The following is a 17,367-nucleotide window of genomic DNA, read 5'->3' on the forward strand; positions in this document are numbered from 1 at the left end:
AGAATCTGACTCCAATACATCTACAAAATATTTCTAACACCCTAGTGGTTCTCTCTCTCTCTCTTTGTTCCATTAATTTTTTTTTTTACATTTATGTATGTATGTATGGAGGGGCATGCACAAGTGCCATGTATCACCTGTGGAGGTCAGAACTAGAGGAAGTCCTCCTTCTACCATGTGTGTTGTGGGGATGGATGAACTCTATCCTTCAAGCTTGGAAGCAGGGTCCCTGAGGCTTTATCTCCTAAAAAGAAAACCGTACTCAAGACCCAGGATACATCACAGGAAAGGATGGAATGGGGTTTGAGCCTATGCACTGTAGGTGTCTCTGAAGCGAAGACTAAAAAACAGTTTGACAAAACATGGAACGCAAACGAAAGTGCTATTCGAGGCTTCACTGAGTTCCAGACAGGTCAGCAGCAGCCTTCTCCCGCCTCGGCGAGCACATCTTGAACATGGACTGGCTAAGGTTAGAGACCCTCCATCTGTGACCGTACTAGGGTCACATGAGTTCAAGGAACTGGCCCCGCTGCGGTGAGCTCTGGATACACTCACGCCGTGGGGTCGCCACGCTCAGTGCTTTCCCACGTGGGTACCGGCAGGTGGGCGCCGGAGGCGGCAGCCAGGAAGGGGGCGGAGCGCAGGTGGGGCGGGCCGGGGGGCGGGGCGACTGCGGTTCCGGGATCCGGGTCCAGCCTCGGCCCGAGGCCGCGGGGCTCAGCGGGCGCCGCTAGCGGGTGCATGTTGGGGCGTGCGTTCCGGAGGCGCTGCCCACGGGGGCTGCGGCGCGGCCGGGAGGCGCTGCTGGCGCTGCTGGCGCTGGCTGGGCTGGGGGCGGTGCTGCGGGCTCGAAGTGGGTCTGGGACGGTGGAGACCCGGGCCGGGACGGTGGGCTCGGTGCCCCCGCGCCCTCTTCGCCTTGGGCGTCGCGACCCGGTGCTGCCCAGGCCGCCACTGGCCGCCGATGCGCTGGGCGCGCAGGGGGAGGCGGTGCGGCTGCAGCTGCAGGGCGAGGAGCTGCGGCTGCAAGAGGAGAGCGTGCAGCTGCACCAGATCAACATCTACCTGAGCGACCGCATCTCGCTGCACCGACGCCTGCCTGAACGCTGGAACCCTCTGTGAGTGGTGGTTACGGAACACGAACGCGTGGGATGATGCATCCTCCTCGGGAGGAGGCGGTACCGGAGGGATATATCCTAGAGGGCGGGGAGGCGGGAAAGTTAAAAAAAAAAAAAAAAAAAAAAGTCAAAACGAACCCAAGAAAGTCTCCGAAATTGAAGAGCTGATAAGTGGGTAACCTCTTGAATCCGACGCCTCAAAGTTGTCATTCTGCCCCGAGAGGGTAAGATTCGAGTTAAGCAGACTGGCGAAGAGACCCCAGGTCCGTGCCTGTGGTGCAGTTAGGACTGTGCGGGTGTGGCTGTGACTCCCATGAGCTGATGGCAACTAGCACAGGGCTGGCTCTATTCATTGGTGTGGGTGTGCCGCTGCCCAGGGACAGAGCAGAATCACCGAGATACCCAATGGTTGTGTCCGAAGCCCGGAGCTGCCTTCCTCTCTCTGGCTGTTTAATTTCTGGCTTTGGGTGGAGGGCGGTGGGAAGGAGGTTAGTGGGAAGGGCGCCTTTGGCTGCAGTCCAGCCCACCTCACTCTTGTAGGTGGTGCAGGGCCGATCCTGTTGAGTCTGAGCCTAGTTCCTGTTGGAGCTGCTGGCTTTTCAGCAGGTGAGGTACAAGGAAGCAAACAAACCTTTGACCCTGGGCCTCCCATACTCCTCCGTCCTTTAAGTTGGTTAGAGAATTTCTAGCCCCCTCTTGAGCTCTGCACACCGACTTCCTGGAAAACAGGACTCAGAAAGGGGTCTGGGTTAGAGCCAGAGGGCAGGCCTGCTGTTAGCATCAGGCATCTGCCACCTCCTCTTCCCCAGGCCATGCTGGCTTTTTTTCCCCCCGGTTTGGGAATGGACTCAGAGGGCATAGGTAACACTAAGCTGTAAAATGATGAAATGGGCCCTCTGGGATTGTAACCCTCCGAGCAGCAGCTTTCCCCCCTCCCCCCATCTCAGGGAAAGTTTAACAATAGACTTGACTTCACATCATACCTGGATTTGTTCATGCGTGTGTCACACTATGCTTCGGCCCGAGGCCTTTTCTTTTTCACTATTAATCTTTCCGAGTAAAATTTCCTGGGATTGGCAGCAATTCTCTGCTTCTGTCAAATGCCTCAAGGCATGTTTAGCCCCTTGAAACCCCAAAGTTTTCTACCAGGTCTAGGGAGCGATTTCAGGCCAGACTCAGGAGTCACACCCCAGTCCTGGGAGATACAACCCCAGGTCTTTTGCTCACCACCTCTGTGATCTCAGACTGTGGGTTCCGTCTTTTGTTGATTCAGCCTCAGTTTCCTCATTTGCAAACTAGGGAACTGACGAGTCTACACTCTACATAAGCTGGTAGAAAGAGTGCATCCTTGGACTTGATAATCGGCTCACACCTGGGAGCGTGCTGTGCGCTCCTTAGTTCCCTGTCCTCTGCTGCCCTGTGTATACACTTAGGGGCTTCTCTTCCGGTCCTCTGGGATTGGTCATAAAGATTTTCTTCTCCACATCCAATTTCCTTTATTGTTAGAAGTTGTGAATATCTCTTTGAAACACTTCAGATGACCTGTGGGGCTTATGGTATCCTGTCTCCATGGTGACGCAGCTGCCTTGTGTCCTATCAGGATTTGAGAATAGATCCTGCTGTGCCGTTGACCCTGGGGATTAATCCATCCCAGCAGGATGGGCCTTGCCTCTGACTCCTGCAACAGAGCCTGTCCCATTATTTTACTGTCCAGGAGAGAAAGGCTGGGCTTGAGCTGTGTATGTCTCCACCAGGACAGGCTTTGAGGCACAACATTCATGTGGTCAGGAGTGTCAGGGCCTTGCCTGGAGTCTCACATCTGTCGAATAATAGTCTGCCCCCGCCTTATTCTCAGGGAACAGGTTCCAGATCCCAGTAGATATCTGAATTCTCATATGGTACCAAACTCTGTGGATACTAAGCACTGATACCATGACAGTCTGTCTGGTAACAGCGTGACTGCTAAGTGAGTAATGGGTCAGTAGTGTGTACAGTGTTTATACACTGGACAAAGAGATGGATGATTCATATCATAGAAAGGGTAAACTTTTGCTATACTATTTGAGAAGTTATACGATCTTAAATTTGTTAATTATTTGTTTCTAGAATTTTCCATTTAATATTTTTGAATGTAGTTGAGTAACCAAAGCTACAGAAAGTGAATCCACATATAAGAGGGGACTAGAGCTTCTACAACAGTGACGAGCTAATCAGGGTCTTGATATTTGGGTTGAGAATTCAGGTAGTATTAGGTGTTCACAGTGTAGGGTCCTTAGGAGTCCAGTTAATAAGAGGAGAGGTATTCAAGGTCCCTGAATGTTAAGGAGGGACAGCCTGTAAGAGGACTTCCAGACAAACCAAAAGAAAAGCCTAGGTCCTTTTGGGAAGGGAAAGTTATTTACCTGATTGTTTTTATTATAAAACTTTTGCTTCAGAAATGTTACCATAAGAAAACCAAAAACCCCAAATAAGTGAAAAATGCCAACAATAGAACATTAAGCCAGGCATGGTGGTGCACGTCTGATACCAGCCCAGCCAGGGCTACATAGCAAGACTCTCTCAAAAAGTTAAAGAAAAAAAATCAGCTTACAAACCCAGGAAAACTGTTATTAACATTTTGCTGTGTATCTGTCTAGACTTTTTCCAAGTATAGAAACAGACTTCGTAAAATAGACGCATAGATGTGTGGGTGAGGGCGTAGTGTGCATGTAAGCTCACGAGGTTTTGCTGTCTTTGCATTGCCTTGCTTATACATGCTACAAGAGACCAAGCGTGGGTCAACCCAGGGACATCTGCTTGGCTTTTGCTGGCAAGAGCAAGGTCTGGCACCAAGTCTCTGCCTTTGGACAAGCCAGGCCAGTGAAGAGACTTGGGAAGCTGGCTTTGCATCCTTGAGATGTGCTGGAGGAGCTGACCAGCTGCACGTACAGCTTTGCTTTGTTAGTTCAGTGCCGACTTGAGGAAGAGGAGGAGAAAGCCAGGTACCCTTGGATAGCAGTGCAGTAAATGCAGGGTCCTCGGTCCGTCACCATTGCCTGTCATTGGACGCTAGTGAGGAGGGAGGATTTTTCACTCCTACATAGCAGGCCAAAGTGGGGAGCCAGACAGCTGGCTCTGCAGCCCTCGGGAGCTCTTAGAAACAGTCAGTGCCAGGGACCTTCCCCCGAACAATGAAATCAGAATTTCTGTGGCTAGGTCCCAGGCTGACTCTGATGGATGACCTGGCTGAAAGCTGCTGACCGAGTCACCGTGGATTGCTGGCTCAGGAGTCATGGTGAGGCGGAAGTTAGAGCAGGTAGTGGTTAGTAGTAAGTACCGTTGGAACTAGCAAGGGTGTGTGTCACAAGCCAAGAATTGCTAACATTACCCTAGAAAAGTAGGGTTCACTGACCACAGTGATGAGATATCTGCTGTAATGCCATTGTCACTCACGTTCTGACACGGTTAGCAGGAGAGAAAGTGGAGTGACAGTGTTGTGGTGTCCCCAGACCTGTCCGTGTGCATGCTGTGTGTGCAATGCCATCCACTCAGCTGTGCGCTGCTGCTACAAGAGCACCATTGCTTGACCTTGTTTGCTCTTGACCTTGGCTGCTGTAGCTACACGTGTGTCTGAGTTCAGGGATCAGGTCTTGGCATGTCAGAGAATGTCAGTGTAATCACATTAGCCACAGGACCAAGAGTGCCCTGGAATTTCTCTTTTTTTGTGGAGAGATACTCAACTTAATCTGCCCCAGCAAATTACCGTTGTAAAGCATCCCATATCAAGTGGACATTACACACAGACACACATAAGTGTCACCCAAGTGTGGTGGTGTTCTGGAATCTGGGACAAGGAGAATCTCTAGTTCGAGTATAGCAAGATCCTAACACACACACACACACACACACACACACACACACACACACACACACACCACTCTCCCCACAGTCATTGACTTTTAAGCAGATGTCTATATTCATTTATATTTATTGTGTTCATTAATACCTTTGGATTTGTTTATGCCATCTTATTTTATGCTTCCTATTTGTTAATGCTCTTGTTGTTGTTTTGGTATTTTTTGAAACAGGGCGTCTCTGTGTAGTCCTGGCTGTCCTGGAACTCGCTCTGTAGACCAGGCTGGCTTTGAACTCAGATCCCCCAGCCTCTGCCTCCTGAGTGCTGGAATGAAAGGAGTGCGCCACCTCTTGACTTCTGTTATTTGGACATTTGCGTTTGTTTAATGACACAGGGTCTCTCCCTGTAGCTCAGGCTGCCCTGGAACTCACCCTCCTCCTCCCGATTGGCCTTGCAAGTGCTGGGATTACATGAGCAAGGACCACACATGGCTTGGTACAGTATTTTCGTTTTGTTGTGTTTTGAGTCAGGGCCTCACTATGTAGGTCTGGAACTTCTTATGTGGCTGAGGATGGCACTCAACTCCTGATCCCCATGCCTGTACCTCCCTAGTGTTTGGATCACAGGCCAACAGCCCCAGCTTTGTGCCTTGCTTCTTCAGTGACCTCAGCCTGCCACAGTTCTTCAGCCTTTGATTGTTCCAGACCACTGCGTACAATGATGAGTACATTGTACTTGCTGAGTACAGTGATGTTGGTTTATGAGAGTTTCTCAGCTTGGGCTTCCTTGTGGTTTATTTTGAAGTATGGAATGCCACAAAAATGTCCGTGATTTAAATAATGATAAGCATTTATCATTTCACAGTGTTTCTGTGGTCAGGGATTTAGGAATACCATAGATGGGTGGATCTGGTTCATCGTCTCAGAAAGTCTCAGCCAACATGATGCCTGAGTCATTTGTCATCTGAGCGTGAGATGGAGTTAGAGGTTCTGCCCCCAGGATGGCATACTTACCTGCCTGTTAATAGCCATGGGGCCCATGGCTTGAGTATTCTCACAGCATGGCAGCTGGCTTTCCCCATGGAACATTCCACCGAGGAAAGAACGAGGAAATGTCACCCACCATGTCTTCTGCTGTTCTTGTGTGGAAGTTTGAAACACGTCCACAAGGTCTTTGATTCTGTTCCTTCCAAAGCTGGATTGAATTCTGCCCCTGAATATGGGCCAGGCCCCCTTGTGTGGCTTACTAGGTTTTCCTGATGTTGGTGCTACTGTGTCCATGAGTTACAGCCCCACAGCATCTGAGGATGTAGCTCCTGCCTGCCTAGGTGCTGGCAGAGAGCCTGCCAGCTGACTTTTCCTGGAGTGCCTGAGCAGGACCTCTGGATGCCGTAGGGATGAGAACGTGGAGGTGGCTGAGAGGAGCAGTCCCCTCCCCCTTAAACAGAGTGTCTTGATAGGCCATTTGTGGTTCTGGAGAAGTCATTTCAGTGATAGCAGAGCCAGGCCCTGGCTATGGAGCCTCATCTCTCAATGCAGAAGCAGTCATGGCATTTATACTGGGGACTTGGAATCTACAGGAGAACCTGGGAAGGAGAAGAGAAATGTGCTCCGAGTTTGGTAGGAAGGAGGGCCGTGGAGGGAGAAGTGGTCCAGGGATCTTCATTTAGATTTTTTGTTTAGGTGGTCTCCCGAGCCTCCTAGTGGGTGCAAGGAGTGAGCCAGGGCCTCCCAAGAAGATCCTTGGCCACAAACATCCCAGCCCCGTGGACTCAGAGCCCTGTGCTCTGGGAGCTGAGCATGTCATCTGACCTCTCTCAGCTTCCTCTTTAAACAAGGGCAGTGAGGCTGACATGGGGGACACATGTTGATATTTTTAATTGTGTGTTGCTGTGGGATGGTCTGTATGTCACATTGCTCTGATTGGTCAATAAATAAAACACTGATTGGCCAGTGGCCAGGCAGGAAGTAGGTGGGACAAGGAGGGAGGAGAATTCTGGGAAGCAGAAGGCTGAGGCAGAGAAACACTGCCAGCCACTGCCATGACAAGCCGCATGTGAAGACACCAGTAAGCCACAAGCCACGTGGCAAGGTATAGATTTATGGAAATGGATTAATTTAAGCTATAAGAACAGTTAGCAAGAAGCCTGCCACGGCCATACAGTTTGTAAGCAATATAAGTCTCTGTGTTTACTTGGTTGTGTCTGAGCGGCTGTGGGACTGGCGGGTGACAGAGATTTGTCCTGACTGTGAGCAAGGCAGGAAAACTCTAGCTACAGTGTGTATGTGTACCTATGTGCTGGTAGACTCAGAGGAGTTGGATTCCCCCTGCAGCTGGAGTTATAGGGAGTTGTGAACCATCCGTTGTGGGTGTTGGAAATCAAACTTGAGTCATCTGGGAGAGCAGTGGCCACCTTTCACCACAGAACTGTCTCTCCAGCCCAGGAAATGGTTTCAAAGGTAATGATCAAATACTGCATTTTATCTACAAGGGGCCCGTGTCCTCCTTCGCCTCCAGTCCCATTTTGACATCTCTAAAATGAATATGTTCTGTAAAATTCACTCAGCGACATTTGCCTTTCTGGTTCCTGAAGCTCTCTCTCCAGTCTGCTTAGCTTTGATGGACAATGGCAGGCTGGATCTAGGAGAACCCCAAGGAGCCATTCCATCTTTAAGGCTTGACCAAAGCAAACATATGCTTGTTCTATATAGTAAGAAACAAATCTTTGTCTTTTAGAGATGCATTTAAAAATAGTATGGATGCCATGATGGGCAGGATTTTCTTTAAAAACAATATGAAAAATGGATTGAGACTGTCTGTGTGTGGACAGCTGTTGATGCTGGCCGGAGTCACTGGAAGCATATGAGTATCTCTGCCTTTCGTGTTTGAAAACTTTCAAAGTAAAATAAGATGGAAACAATGCCAGAAATAAGATAAGTGCCAAGTGCCCCCACTTTGCTTCGAAGGGTCTGGGTTTCTAGTTTTTGTTTTTAATTTTTTCCCCCTTCTTCTTATTTGTTTGTTTGAGTTAGGGTCTTATGCAACCTCTATGGCCTTAAACTCACCATGTAGATGAAGATGACCTTGAACTTCTGATTCTTGAACCTCTCCTGTCTTTACATCCCAAGACGATGGGCATGCATCGCCAGTCCTGGCTTATGTGGTACTCGGGTCAAACTCAGGGACTTGTGCGTATTAGACAAGCGCTCTGAGCCACATCCGCAGCTCTGAGTGTCATTGTAAATGTCAACTCTGCAGAGGGCCCACCACCTCACTAGTCTATGGTTGCTTCCTCCCCACCCCTCCCTAGTGATTCTTTTACTACCCTCCTTGACTTGATCTATAGCATGGGTAATTTTTGCGACTGTTGACTTGCTTGTCTAATGACTGCCCCCTGAATGTAAGCTCGATGGATCACAGCCCTTGCCTATTTTGGCACATGGCAGGCAATCAGGAGATACTTGGTGACTGACTAAGGGGACCACAGGCCAGTGCTAGCAGTTGTGAGTTGTGCTCCTCTTTCTGTGTGGCTCTGTGGCTCTCCAGTCTGTCACCCTCCTCTCCTTTGAGGCCTTCCCCTGGCTGCCAGGAAACAGGTAGCCAGGCTGCTTTTCAGTGCTTAGCTTCTCCTTGTGTATGTAGCTCGTGGTCTGGCCCCAGTGTTTAAACTGTGGTCTTCTGGCATCCTTCCATCTTGCCATCAGACGCTTCCTGCTAATAATTTCCAGGCACTGCCCCCTGGTCAGTCCCATGGACTGAGATTGCTTTGTCACACTGAGGATAGAATGCTGTATTGACCAGGAAGCCGTCAGTACAAAGTGACAGCAAACTCCTGAACAAACAGGTCGATCGCTGACTCCCATGAGCCTTAATCATGGCCCCACCCCTGGGATTGGACAGTTTCAGTGCCACCCCCAGAGGCTGCCACGCGACATTCTAACCACACATCTAGTTTATGTGTTCAACTTCCCACTTTTCTGAGGCATAGTGACTTCCAGGTACTGGGGAAGGCTGGCTCAGTCCCTGCAGGGACAGGAATAGAGTGATCAGCACCTGCTGAAATTGAGGAGATTGGGGGGGGGGGGCTGGAGGAGCACTCTGTGGCCACCACCTCTCCAGGACAGACATTTTCCTTCCTGGAGGAGATGGGGGAGCGGCTGAGCTGCTCTCGGGGAGCACAGGAAGCTTGCCAAGTAGAGAAGGGAGGGAGAAGCAGGAACAGCCAAGAGGAGGGAGCCGTCTGAGCAAAGCCGGGGTTAGAATGGGGTGGACAGACAGGACAGCCATGTCGGATTCTGTCTAGTTTGTGTGTTGCTCAAATCTGCACGTTGCTTTACAGTTTAAAACCAATGTCCCACAAGCCGACGTTGTTATGGTTACAACTTTTCTAAGTGTCTTCTGGGGCTCTTTGTGGGAGGTCCTCTAGTGGATGATTTCCCAGGAGAAGCCTGAAGACGGTGACCAGTGCCTCCACCATCACTCCGTCCGCAGGACTAACAGCTTCTGGCTTCTCTGTTGTTGAAGTTACATTCCATTTACAGGTGCAGAGAGGAGAAATACGATTATGAGAATTTGCCCGGGACGTCTGTTGTCATAGCCTTTTATAATGAAGCCTGGTCAACACTCCTTCGGACAGTTTACAGTGTCCTTGAGACCTCTCCTGACATCCTGCTGGAGGAGGTCATTCTGGTTGATGACTACAGTGACAGAGGTAAGCCCTATGGAGGGCTGGGGTGGGAGGGTGAGGAACGGGGGGGGGGGGGGGATTTTAGAGTGTGCTCAGACATAATTGGGACATACTCTAGGGTCAACTATTGGCCAGTGGAGAGGAGAGGCCGTATGGGGAGCTTGGAGGGCCTTGGGAGTCACCGTAAGATGTTGGGACTTTTAGGAGCCACCCAGAGAGCTTTAGAGGGACAAGGTCTGGTCAGTCTAAAAGTTAGTGTGTTATGTGAGAAATGGCCAAGGACAGGGGGGGGGGTGGTCAGGGCAGGGCCAGGATGGAAGTGAGGAAGGGGAGGAGTGTCTCTTGCTCAAACACAGGACAGCACTGGCTTAGCTGTGACTAGTATATCCATGGAGTGTCTTTAGCTAGTAGATCTTGGGTGACTGGTTAGGGTAGGGACTGCTGAGCTTAACTGAGGGGAAATGTCAAGAATTCAGCAACAGATAGATAACTGGGAGCTTCATTACTGGGGGCAGTTTCAGGCCAGATTATCATCCTGGGTCATCATGGACTCAGCAGCCTCTGCCTCTGGGCTGCGCTCTGGGCTGTCTGGCCGCAGGGAGTGTGCTCTGCCCTGCATGTGTGTTGGGCTGTTCTCACAAACCTTTGAATTACAGGGATCTACCTGGAGTAGAATTACTTCGAGCTCTCTCTCACGCCAGAAGTTTGTGCGATAGGTCAAGATGGTGTCTGGACTTGTCTCCTTCTAACACATGCCTTCACCTTGGGAGGGTTCCACAGCCGCGGTCTTCCTGGCCCAGGCTGGCTCCTCGCCTCTTGCTCATTCTAGTCTGCCAGAAAAGTTAAAAGGGGGCAAGGACTATACCCTTTTCCTGGAAGCTCCCCACCCTCTTCAGTCAGGCAGAGCATGGTGGCGCAGCCACACCTCGCTGCAAGGGAGTTAGGGACTGGTCTTCACCCTGGTGACTGTGAGCTTAGCTAGACCCTCCAGGCACGGAGGAGACTAGGATACCAGCAACAGTGTCCTGTCCTGAAAGGCGGGCTGGAGTTTGGTGCTGCGTGGAGCCCAGGGCCACCGAACTCCAGGGTCAGGATCCCTGGATCTGAGGCAAGCTCTGCCATGATCTGGTCACACCATCGTGGTACCCTGGGCCAGTCACTCATTTTCTCTGAGTCTCAGCTTCTTACCTGTGAATGGATTTATCCACACCTCTGCCAGGGAGTTACAGTGAAAAATAAATGCAGTCATGTACACCCTGCTCCATGTCACTCTGGGTGGGCCAGGACCACCACCCCCAGGGACTCTACAGCTTTGAGCTCTGGCTTTAACCCGTTCAGCCTCTATAAATGAAGTAGTAATAATTCCTACATTGTAGGACTACTGTGAGGACTAAATGAGACGAGGCCAGGGATGTGTGTTGTGTTACTGCCTGGCAAGTATGTAAGCCTTGTTAAATGCTAACTTGTGTTTGAACAAAATGCTTTTAGAGTTGTATAGTTAGCTCTTGTCTGCCACACCAACTCCAGTTAACGAACATATGAACCAAAAAGCAAATATCAGATTGCTTTTATCATCTGTGTGGAATTAGGCAGCTCCTGAGCAGGAAGAAGTCCAGGACAGCGTGCCCTCCTTCACAGTGGGGAGGGCAGGCCAGGCGTCCCCCCTCGTCCCGTTGTGACTCCTTCATGAGTAGCGGACAAGCCATAGGACCTGGGATGCCTTTGGCAGCTCTGCTGGCCTCCTCTTTGCTTATCTGAAGTGATTGGCGAGGGCGAGAGTTGGCTCCTTGGCTCAGGAGGACAGCACCGGCCCACCCAAAGTCATTCCTGGCAAACCCACCTGAGTCAAGGCCGGCCACGCCTGTGTCTCAGTGTGCACACACCACACGGTGGTGAACCGGCATGGCTGGCAAAATTACCTTCCTCACTTCTGCCAGCAGCGCACAGGCAGTCATTTAGAGCTTAAAATCAACCACAGAATGTTTCTACGTGTTAAGGCTGTTTAGAGAAATGTTTCCATTCATTATGAAGCTACTCTGAACATTCTCTGATAGGTGAGAACTTTGGACCCAAACCTACACTGGTGAGGGAAATCCTCTTCTTCCTTTTCTTTGATCCAAATAAGTTCCCACCTCCCTCCACCTGACCCTCTGAGGGTGTGACTCCTTGTCCTGGAATTAGGAGACCTGGAGGCTGGTTGTGGGTCTGTCATCTCCATGTATGACCTCTTCTGCAGCCTAGGTGGGGCATGTCCCCCTGACAAGCTGTTGCTACTGCTGCTCCAGAGTGCTGCTTCTATATAAAGAAAATGTCTTCTAATATAATTACCGTCTTAATAAAAATGATGACTTAGTCAGCTTTCTGTCTCTATAACAAAACACCTGAGGCAGGCCACTTAGGAGGAAGAAGAGGTTTCTCGAGCTTATAACGTTTGGAGTTCAAGGGCTTGGTGCATTGTTAGCTCACTTCTCAGCTTCAGCATGTTATAGTGGAAGGCATTGGTGGGACCGTGTGTGAGAGCTGGCGATCATACATGGAGCCAGGAGCAGAGGGAGAGACAGGAGTCCTGTGTCCCCCTAGGAGGGCATTGTTACAGCAACCTCAGTGCCTCCCCATAGGCCCCACCTCCAGAAGGTTCCACCACCTCGCAACAGCCCCATCCTAGTGATGAAACTTTAATCACAGTGTACCCACAGTAGCAAGGGATCATGTTCAATGGGTATATTGAATATATTCAGTATTCAGTTCACATTTAAATGTGCACAAGTCAGCCTATGAAGGGCTTTTAATAAAGGTTTATTTAGGGGCTGGAGAGAGGGCTCAGTGGTTAAGAGCAATCACTTGATCTTCTCCTAGAGGACCTGGGTTTGGCTCCCAGCACCTACATGATAGCTCACAATGCTCTACAACCACAGTTCCAGGGCATCTGATGTACATGCAAATGGTACATGAATATACATGTAGGCAAAACACCCATACACATAACGTTACAAATCAGTCAATAGGGGTGTGTGTGTGTGTGTGTGTGTGTGTGTGTGTGTGTGTGTGTGTGTGCCTGAGTATATGTATGTGCAGTGCCTCTGGAGGGCAGAAGAAGGTGCTGGGTCCTTTAGAATTGGAGTTAGGAACAGTTAAGAGCAGCCTGATGTGGGTGCTGGGAACCCAACTCTGGTCCTCTGGAATGGCAGCAAGAATTTTTAACCACTGAGCCCTCTTTCCAGTTTCCTATGAAATTCTCTTAGCATCAGTTTTACTGAGTCATATTCAGGTACCATAACACTCCCCCATATAAAGCATATGACTGAGTATGTCTGCAGACAGATCTCCTCCAACTTGCCCTTGGTTCTGGGCATCCTGAGTGACAAAGAAAAAGAGGCTACTGTGGATGTCATTTAAGGGGATCAGGCAAACACTAAATGGTGGGGCCTGGGATGAGTGCCCCGACAAGGATGTAGACCAGTGACTGGTGGTCTGTTTATGTCCACAGAGCACCTGAAGGAGCGCTTGGCCAATGAGCTGTCCCATCTGCCCAAGGTGCGCCTGATCCGTGCCAGCAAGAGAGAAGGCCTAGTGCGAGCCCGGCTACTGGGAGCCTCTGTGGCCAAGGGTGAAGTGCTGACCTTCCTAGACTGTCATTGTGAATGCCATGAGGGGTGGCTGGAGCCTTTGCTGCGGAGGTGTGTGGGCCACTCATGGGGGGAGGGTGCTTGGGTGGCAGTGGGGACAGATTCGTTTTGGCTGCTGGAGGGATGTCTGTGCCTGCATCAGATATCCTTCAGCAGGACCTCTGTGGTGGCACAGTGGTAAATGGCATGTGGAAGGTGCTCCGATATGTCCGTTTGTGTGTGTGTGGGGGTCTGCAGTTTCTTACAGTTTACCTAGAGACCGTCATCAGCCCAGGCTTACAGAGTTGTGGATAGAGCCTCATAGGAATATGCATTTGGATATATTTATTTCAAGCATGGCTTCACTTAGCCATGGATAGTGGACTTACTCAGTACCGATTAAGTACAAGGCTTGGGGTCCTTGAAACTCAGAGACCCTAAAAGAAGTTATGTGTGTGTGTACATGTGCATATTTGTATATAATGCTGTAGATTGAACCAAAGGCCTTATGTATGCAAGGCATATCCCTAGAACCCACAATTTTTAAAAAATATTAATTTCTTTAAAAATCAACTAAAAATGTAAGTATACATGAATATAAAACCCAGTCTATATTATTTTCATCTTTATGCTAGTTTAGTTGTAAAGTATACTTTTTAGTAATACACACACACACACACACACACACACACACACACACACACACACACATCTTCAAGGCTCTTCCCCTGTCACCCCAAGCCTCTTACCTAGCTGTCTACACGGTGGGTCTGGCTGTGGATCTCTGTATCTCTCTCTCCCAGTCTCTGACCTCCATGTTTGCTCAGCTGTCTACTACAGAAGGCAGGGGTCGGCTAGCAAGCCAGGAGTTCCCCCAGAGGAAGCTCTGGGTTCCCCTCTGCAGGCAGACAAAAGGTCAAAGGCCGGACAACCCTGTTACATGGCCTGTGACTCTTGGTTGCCAGTGTCTGCCTGGAAGAGCCAGGTACCTTCCCTAGTCTCTTCCTGGGTGAGGCCGAGCTGCCCCCACCCTGCTGCCTCCTGTGGTCTGGCTCCTTGTCCCCTGCGGGTGTGACTGTAGCTCCTTCCACTCCCTTCCCTCTGAGGAATTCACCAGTGACAGGCTTGGGGTTTCCCTAGGCCTGATGAGCTATAGCATTCTCTGGGACCTGGCCAGTGGGCTCCCTTGTACCCCTCCCCCGCTGTGCACAGAGATGGCTACCCTTGGGCCAGTGTGAAATCTGAGGATGCCACCCTTCCTCCTGAGCTGATGAGCTGATAGATGCTGGACTATCAGGGCAGCCCCTGCCTGGGAGCAAGGCCGCTATCAGTGAGGAGCTGTCCACCCTGCAGGTCCATTGGGAATCCTGGGGGACATTTGCATCTGATTCTTAGGGTTTTGCTGGGCTTCTGGGTGTTTTCAAAGCTCACCAGGACTTTGGCATACACTGGAGTGAGACTCATAGGCCTGTAGACTGTGCCTAGGCAGTCTCAACTGTATCATGGTGCCTCCCTCCAGGGGGCCTATGGAAATAGAGTTGTCTGTCTGGGTTGTCATGGCAGGTATTATTCTTGGCACATTGCAGGCTAAGGATGCTGAGTAATCCATGTTGTGCAAATGGAGGGTTCAGCTCTTAATTCTGGAAACTTCTCTATGAATACATTCTCTAGTTCCAAGACAGAGTCCTGCACCCAAGTATCAGCATGACCTCCCCCACGTTCCTCTTTGTGTGAAACTGGGCTGTCTGAGGTTCCTGCCAGCTGGATGGCAGGTCATGAGTTCCTGGGGGACTTGGCCCTTGCCAGTGGCCAGCAGCCGAACAGGTCTGTCCTCGGCCTGCTCCACCCCCTAACAGCCCCTCAGTTAGTTTGAAGGGGTAGTGTTGGTAGATGCCTCATCTGCAGACTCACCCTTTTGGTGAGCTCCTGGGTTTGATCCTGTGTCTGACCTGGCCTGGGCTTGCTGGTCTCACCTCAGGGTGGCATCTGAGGTCTCTCTGACTTTCTTCCGTTAGTCTAGGACATGGCTGACCCCAGTCTGCTCCTCTGTTTCATCGTCCTCCATGCCGTGACTCCTAGATTGGAAGGTCTTACGTTTGAGATAGCTGCCCCCCACACACAACATAATCCAAAAAAACGAGTCCTCAGGAGGACTCAGGGTCCCCTTTCAGCTCATCCCCTCCCCGTGTGGTGTCATAGGTGATGGCATCATTGAGGGGCGTGCTGACGGACAGCTGGGTTTGGAACAGTGTTTGTGGAGAGCCAAGCCAAGATGCATGCAGGCTGATTCCTACAAATGGAAGTTATAACATTTCTTTTTTCATCACATATTTCACAGTAACAAGAAAAGCAGTGGTTCCTTCCAGGTTCTCGGCCAGGGAGCTTGCAAACCAGCCCTCGGGAATCCTCATTTTAGCCCTGTGAGGACACGTCTCCATCTTGTTACCATAGAGGCAATAGATTCTGAGACATCGGGTGACTTGGCTAAGCAAATAAGGAGCATTGAACACAGCAAATAAGGAGCACTGAGAGTCTAAATGTAACTCTAACCTGTTAGTCTCAGGCCACCTCCTTCCCCACTTCCTCCCCCTCTCCTCCTTCTCCTCCTCCTCCCCCTCTCCTCTCTTCCAACTCTCCTCTTCCCCTTCCCCCTCCCCTTCCTCCTTTTTTTTTATTTTTTATTTTTTTTAAGACATGGTTCTTCTAGTGGCCCTGGCTGTCCTGGAATTCACTATGTAAACCAGGCTAGCCTCAAAACTCTCAGAGATCCACCTCTGTCTCCGGAGTGCCAGGATTAAAGGCATACACTATCATGCCTGGTACATCTTTTGTTCTTAAGACAATTATTTTTATTAAAAAATCAATTACATTGGAGAGAGAGAGAGAGAGGCAGTCAAAGGACACTTTGGAAGAGTCAGTCTTTCGTGGCTCCCACTGGGGAGCCATCTTGCTGGCCAGAGATAAATGTTTCTTGATGTTAAGATGTTTCATTGTAATGGAACCTCTTGCACACCCAAGAAATTGAACACCTGCTTTGTTTTAAAAGTCACTTTTGATTTTCACACACCTTGACCCTCTAAAAGGGATTCGAGTTTAGCCAGAGTGTCCATGGGCAGGATTAGAGAAGGTGGAGACTGTGGGGCTGTTCTATTCCTGCTCCTCTCCGACTTCTCAGCATGCCCCGTGGTGACCTCCCACATGGCCCAAACCCCTGAGTAAGGGAGGCTGGTCTTCTCACCCTGGACTGCTGGAACTCCTGGCTGTTCCCCTTCCGTCTGGAGCTGAGACAGATACTGGATGTGTCGGGTATTTGCAGGATCCACGAGAAGGAGTCGGCAGTGGTGTGCCCCGTGATCGATGTGATTGACTGGAACACCTTCGAGTATCTGGGCAACTCCGGGGAGCCCCAGATCGGAGGCTTTGACTGGCGGCTGGTATTCACGTGGCACGTGGTTCCCCAGCGGGAGCGGGAGTCGATGCGGTCCCCCATCGATGTTATCAGGTCTGCCTTCCTGGCTCCTCATCTCAGAGCCCATCCTAAGGGAGGGATGGATGACTAGCTGTCAACTTCCATTCCCTACCTGTTGCTTTCCCAGAGCATTTATGTTATTAAATACCTTTGCTATACAAGTAGATTTTATATTGGTATGCTTCAGCTAATTGACTGAAAATTTTAATGGGGGACATATGTATAAGTTCAAATTTTCATTTTCCCTGAGGGTTGAATTCTGGGCCTCACACATGCCAGGCTGGTTCTCCATCCTCCATCCTCTAATATTCTAAAAGCACAGGCATCCCACCCCTACCTCCCCCCACCCCGATGCCATCACTCATGTCAGGGGGTGGGGTTGCATCTCCTTCCTCCTCTTCAGCTCACTTCTTCCCACAGACCTTGTCTCCTCCAGGAAACTTGGTTCTGCCCTCCCTGCCCTTGCCCCTGCCTCACAGAGCTCTGGGTGGCCATCGTGGAAGTGTGTCATACACAGGGGACTTGCCTGTTGAGCTGTCTGTGAACTTCAAGGCAGGGACTATAGGGTGTGTCTGTGCCCCAGCCTGGCGCAGGGCACAGAGTGTGAGTTCAGGTGTGCTTATGGATGGACGAATGCATGAAAGGGCTCGGCT

The 17,367-nt window shown here is 50.3% G+C and overlaps 1 protein-coding gene across 1 annotated transcript in view; it reads left to right on the plus strand.

Annotated features, from left to right (window-relative positions):
* Positions 1 to 697: 697 nt before the first annotated feature.
* The window catches only part of Galnt12 (polypeptide N-acetylgalactosaminyltransferase 12), a 29,399-nt gene continuing 12,729 nt past the window's right edge, over positions 698 to 17,367 (plus strand). The window contains exons 1-4 of the mRNA XM_006973680.4: positions 698 to 1,118; positions 9,495 to 9,664; positions 13,128 to 13,317; positions 16,562 to 16,747. Of these exons, the coding sequence (XP_006973742.3) occupies positions 742 to 1,118; positions 9,495 to 9,664; positions 13,128 to 13,317; positions 16,562 to 16,747 (923 nt within the window). The 5' untranslated portion in view covers positions 698 to 741. The remainder of the gene's footprint in view (positions 1,119 to 9,494; positions 9,665 to 13,127; positions 13,318 to 16,561; positions 16,748 to 17,367) is intronic.

This window comes from Peromyscus maniculatus, chromosome 2 (genome assembly GCF_049852395.1).
Source record: "Peromyscus maniculatus bairdii isolate BWxNUB_F1_BW_parent chromosome 2, HU_Pman_BW_mat_3.1, whole genome shotgun sequence".
In the NCBI taxonomy this organism is placed as follows: Eukaryota; Metazoa; Chordata; class Mammalia; order Rodentia; family Cricetidae; genus Peromyscus; species Peromyscus maniculatus.